General features: G+C 32.3%; 1 protein-coding gene across 1 annotated transcript; it reads left to right on the top strand.

Moving 5' to 3' along the window:
• Window positions 1-5,457: 5,457 nt before the first annotated feature.
• On the top strand, window positions 5,458-6,063 carry LOC121764258 (vacuolar iron transporter homolog 2-like). Its single transcript, XM_042160310.1, has one exon. The coding sequence runs from the start codon at window positions 5,458-5,460 to the stop codon at window positions 6,061-6,063; it is 606 nt and encodes a 201-aa protein (XP_042016244.1).
• Window positions 6,064-6,291: the final 228 nt, after the last annotated feature.

Here is a 6,291-nt window from a genome sequence, read left to right as displayed (position 1 = left end):
GAGATTTTGGTACCTCGTACCGTAGTCCGATATACCGTAAAATTCTGGTATACCGCAAAAGTATGGTATACCGAATTTAGGTATGACATACTAAAAATAAAGTATGGTATCGGTATTGAAATTTGTCATACCGAAAATAAGGTTTACCGAAGTTCGGTATACCAAAAATTTTGGTAAGGTAAAGGTATGATTTTTTTCTCATACCGAAATTTCGGTAAGGTATACGGTATGATGGTTTCGGTTAGGGCTATCAAATCGTGCGTGTTGAGTCGTTATCATGTCAACACATTATCGACCCAAGGCAATAAGGTCAAACCCAACCCAACCCGATATCATTGGGTTCTTATCGTATCCCAACCCAACGGGTTCATGTCTGATTCGTGCATGTTATCGTGTACCCAAGAAAAAAGTCAACCCTCTGTTAATATAGTAAGTTAGCTTAATACGACACGATAACGACTAAAACATGAAGTTATTATAAGATTTAAACATGATATTACATGATAAAATAAAAAATTATCAAATTAAAATAGTTATTTTCTTAATCAAAATAATAAAATTGAAGTATAGTAATATTATATCTATATAACAAAATTAAATAATTTAAAAAATTAATTTTTAATAAAATCTAAGCATAATATTTTCTTAAAATTCTTAAAAAATTAAATTATAGTATTTTTTAATTAATTAAAATTAAAGTATAATAGTATTTTTTTAATTAATTAATTATTTTCTTAACCAAAATAATAAAATTGAAGTATAGTAGTATTATATCTATATAACAAAATTAAATAATTTAAAAAATAAATTTTTAATAAAATCTAAGCATAATATTTTCTTAAAATTCATAAATAATTAATTAATATTTTTAAGTAATTATAATTAAAGTATAATAGTATATTTTAATTAATTAAAATTAAATTATAATATTTTTTAATCAACAAAAATAACTAAAGTTAAAGTTTAATAACTTTTTTAATTACTAAAAATAATTATTTTTTTCTTAACGTATAACCCAAACCCAACCCGACCCAACCCGTTATCTTCGGGTTCTTATTGGGTCTATCCTATAAGGACCCAAATCATATACGTGTGTGTTCGTGTCGTGTTAATTTCGTGCGAGTTCGTGTTGTGTTATCATGTCGTATCAAAAATTGATATCCCTAGTTTCAGTATGGTATACCGTACCTACCCACCCCTGGAAATTACACTACAACTAGAAAATAACACAAAAGAAGAAAGATAAAAAGAGTGAACTACATAAATAGTACATGATCTTTCACTTTCGCACAAAAATGGTACTTGATCTTTGTTTTATATCATTTTTGGTACCTGAAAATCACATTTTGAGTACTTAATGCTAATTTTCACCCCTAAAATACCCCCTAAAAATCACATTTTTACATTTTTGCCAAGAAGGGCATTTTGGGGTATACACAAAAAGAGGATCTAATATATCTTCTCTATATTTCTCTTCTATACTACTCTCTCCGTCCCATAAAAATATGTGCACTTTCCATTTTCGTTCGTCCCACAAAAATATGTGCATTCCATTTTAGAAAAGTTAAATCAATTCAATAATGTAGGTCACACTATCCACTAACACTATTTTAACTATCATTGTCCTCTCCTCTCTTACTTTATCAATTTTATCTTAATTCCCGTGTCATACACATTGCTCATATTTTGATAGGGACGAATGGAGTATTATTATTATTATTATGATAAATTAATATTTAATTTATTTTTAATATAATTTTTCAAATTATGACTCATACTTATAGTTATAGTTTTAATTATAAGTATTATTATATTATTATAATATTAATAGTAACTTGTAATTGATAAATAATTATATATACTCCATCCGTCCCTAAAGAGTATGTGCTATTTCATTTTTCGTCCGTCTCCAAAGAGTATGAACAATCCAATTTTGGAACCTCTGTTCTCTCTAATGAAGTGGGACCCATTCTCTAGTAACAATACTTTAAAAAAATTCTCTATCTATCTCACTCTTACTTTACCATTAATGCATTAAAATCTGTACCAAACCAAAGTTCATTCTCTTTGGGGACGGAGGGAGTAATAATTTAATATATAAATCATATAATATAAATAATAATAATAATTATTATTATTATTTTATCTTATTAATAACTACTCAATATAGTCTTAATAATATTTAAAGTTTTGAATTATATTTATAATAATATAAAATGTTTGAATATTTTTAATTAGGTGTTTTAGTCCTAAAATGATATAAGATAATTCAATTAAATTATTTAATTGATCTAATTAGTTTGAATAATTGATTTAATTAGATATTTTGTCCTTAATTTATATTATGAATGTCAATTAGGTGTATTTATAAAATACTTAAAAAAAGAAGAAAAAGAAGAAAAAAAAAAGAAGACGAAATAGAAACTAAGAAGAAAAAGGAAAGAAGAAAGGGAAAACAAATAAATCACATGTTTGGTATTATTTAATTGAAATTTCCAAAGATACCATCTATAACTCAAAAATCACATGGTGCATAGGATTATTTTTGTCACGAGGTACCAAAAACGATATAAAACAAAGATTGGGTATTATTTTTGTGCGCAAATAAAAAATCAAGTATTATTTATGTAGTTCACTCAAAATTTAAAAAATAAAAATAAAAAATCATGGAGAATCACAGACTTTCGATACCTATTCACACACTCTTTTCATGGACAAACCGTGACTAAAGCAAGCTCCTTCTCCAGCTTTTATTCTTTGTGCTAGATGATTCCTTTCTCTCTCAGCCTCTTTCTGTTAATGCTAACTTGTCTTGTTCCTTCTCTTTATTTCACAACTACGTTGCGACAGACAATTTGAATGCAACAGAATATCGACTAAGTTGATGCGATGGAAGAAGTCCAGTGGGGTCTGTTTGTTGTAGTTAATGCATTCATATATTAAATAATTCATGAGATTGAATCTCACAACATAATCTTAGATGGATAATGTGATAATTAGTCAACTAGAATAATCTCATAACTCAATCCTAGACTACATCTCATGATTATTTTGTGTAACAAAACCACATGATATACTCCATAAGGTAGATTTGAATTGTCAATTGTAACACTGAAGCAATCTGTTTATTTTAGTAAGTCCACATTCGTCTTTGATTCAACAAAACCAACTTGAAAATAGTAAAAATTTACTCTTTACCATAACACAATATTGCTTCTGAGATGTGGAGGATCGATAGATTTTGTTGTAAACTTGATTTTTGTTTCAACTCAGAAGGATTAAATAGTCTGTGGAAATTTGATGATTTTGGTTTGAAGGGATATGGATTTCTATGATCTTGTGTTGTACCGATTCTTGATATACTACGATCCCCCACTTCTCTTTGGCTTCAACAATCCCTTCACCACATGCTACTCGACCTACTTGATTGCTACTAAGTGTGATGCCAATAATCCCTACAAACTTCTCTAATCAACTTCTCAACTCAACATCAATTTAATTTCCACCTCCAACAATCATTGGATCCTGACTCTACACTGTCAGATTAGAAAATTAATTTGAGGCTTTTTTAATTCAAGTAAAGGGGATTTTAGTGATCGATTACGTAAGAGATAAAGTTGATTCAGTTTACTGTACGCTAGATTTGTCAACGACACTAATATAGTATTCCCCCCTTCGGTTTGGTTTCCCAGACAAACATAATTTAATCCTGTCTTATCCAATAATCAGATGTTCGGTTACCACTTAGCACCTAATCTTGGCCCGCACCTATTGATCTGGGCCCGTCTCAGCCCGCCTCTACAAACTCCTTTTCTCCCTAATCTCACGACTATCCATCAGAGCCCACCCCCTACGACTGAATTATCTGCCTCTCGTTCCTCTCTCTCAACCAATGTCTTGTTTGAAGGAGAGAGATGATCTGGGTTAGAGAAGAAGATACCCCTTTTCATTTATTTATTTATACTTCGTAAATCCACGGTCACAACTAACATATAGCACTTGTCATTTTTTATGGAATCCACGTAACTTAATTGGGTGTACACAAGTAAAAAAAGAATAAAAGGGATGATGGAGTGTCGATTGTTGCATTGTAATTAATTCTTTTCATGTAACTTTTAATTAGTTAATTATTTTATATTTAATAAATAAATGAATTAAACCAAATTTATTTGTAACTAATCTTATTTTTAATCTTACATACCAAACATCTTACTAAGATATGAACGATAATCTTACTAACCAAACAAAAAAAATGGAATCCAATACTAATCTAATCTTATACAGAGTCCATCCCAACTTATCCTATATTGTATCTTGATATTATTTTATCTAGGAAATTAAACACCACCTATAGGTATTAATTTGTAGTTTACGATCCCTCTATTTTGTAAACGCCACCTTCCAACGAAGCTGTTGCTTTATTTTGTTGTTAAACCAATAGTATCTATTGGCGGATACAATAACTATTCTCAAAAAATGAGAGAACTAGCCAAAGGATTTAAGGCTGCTTTATTCTCAAAGTCATGGATCGATACTCTGACCATTTGGTTAAGGATGGACGAGTCTCAGGCAGCTTGGCCGTTTAAGATATTGCTTTTTGGAGATACAGTTTGTCCATCCCCAACCATTTACACCAAACTCAAACCCATTTTTGAGTTATATGTCACACCAAAAAGTAGTTTTACTCCAACCATTTACACCGAATTCAAAATTTACACCATTTTTTAGTTTTGGTCTCACAAAAATTTAAGCCGCCATAAAAAAATCTCAAAAATGGGTTTGAGTTTGATGTATGGTTGGAGTAGATTTCTACATGGAAAATGAATAAAGTACTCCCCCCCGTCCCATTGAAGATGACTCACTTTCCTTTTTGGTTTGTCCCAACCAAGATGACTCATTACTAAAAATGGAAACACATTTTTCTCTACTTTATTCCCTCTCTCTTACTTTAGTCTCTCCTCTTCACACACAAAATAAAATTGCATAAATTCTCGTGCCGCCCAAGGAAGGGGTCATCTTCCTTGGACAGAGGGAGTATTGTACTATTACGTAGAATAAAATTCTCTTCTTTAAGATGATCTATATTTTTTATACAATTACTAGTGTACTTCGATGGTATCATAGCTTTCGACAATCTTGAGATATATATGTTGGTATATTAGGTTTATGCCAAGATGGAAGATTCCTGTATATGTCCAAGTTATATTCTTGTTGGATACTCTTCAGTGATTAAGAAACAAGTTCCAATTTCATTGGTGATTCAAACAACAGAATAACTTATCGAGAGCCCCGTAGTGATTATGTCCAAGAATTAGGTATATATATTACTATGTCCTAAACTTGTCCCAATTAAGAGTGTTATTATTCCTAGTTTATAACGTTAAGTTTTTATTCGTGACACCACCTAAGCCAATCCTAAATATATAAATATGATTTGGCATGATCTGCACTCTCGACATGGCTGAAGTCAAGCTTGAAGACGGCGAATGCCGCAGTAACCTCATGCGGGCTCAATGGCTGAGAGCAGCAATCCTCGGGGCAAACGACGGCCTCCTCTCCACCACCTCCCTCATGCTAGGCGTCGGCACTGCAAAGGAGGACCGCAGCCTCATGATCCTATCAGGGGTTGCCGGAGCTGTTGCTGGTGCTTGCAGCATGGCGGTAGGGGAGTTCGTCTCCGTCTCCACCCAAAGGGACATTGAAGATACAAATATGAACAAGTTAAGTGTAGAATGTGAAGATGTGAAGATTCAAGAATCCATCAAACATCCGCTCTTACCGGGGCTGCCTAATCCGTATAAGGCCGCTGGAGCGTCTGCTCTGGCGTTCTTGTGCGGTTCGCTTGTCCCTATAGTGTCAGCATTGGTATTTTCTCGACACGGGATTAGGTACATCGCTATGGTAGTTGTGACCTCTTTGGCTCTACTCCTTTTCGGTGGGGTTGGGGCTCGGTTGGGCGGCTCTCCAGTTCGGATATCCGCCCTAAGAGTTCTAGTTGGAGGTTGGATTTCCATGGCCCTCACCTATGGCTTGCTCATGCTTTTGGATAAAGACCGTCACTAAGCCTTCTATAGTATATGTATATATACTCTTCAATATGTTTGTTGACTCATACATTGATAATCTTCAATCGACCAAACTTCTTCATCTTGGTTTTGACATAATCAACAAATATAATAGCCCTTATAATGTACATGATTTTATCAAAAATTCCCCAAATGTCATGAAAATGAATTGTACCATGCCATGCAATATGGTGAAATAGGATTGCAATATATTATTTCATGAATA

This window comes from Salvia splendens, chromosome 14, assembly GCF_004379255.2.
Source record: "Salvia splendens isolate huo1 chromosome 14, SspV2, whole genome shotgun sequence".
In the NCBI taxonomy this organism is placed as follows: Eukaryota; Viridiplantae; Streptophyta; class Magnoliopsida; order Lamiales; family Lamiaceae; genus Salvia; species Salvia splendens.
The sequence above is the reverse complement of the archived record's forward strand: the minus strand, read 5'-3'. Positions and strand labels throughout refer to the sequence as shown.

Bases quoted from the DNA above. Each gene is read 5' to 3' on its own strand.
- LOC121764258 (XM_042160310.1), top strand. From the start codon at position 5,458: ATGGCTGAAGTCAAGCTTGAAGACGGCGAATGCCGCAGTAACCTCATG.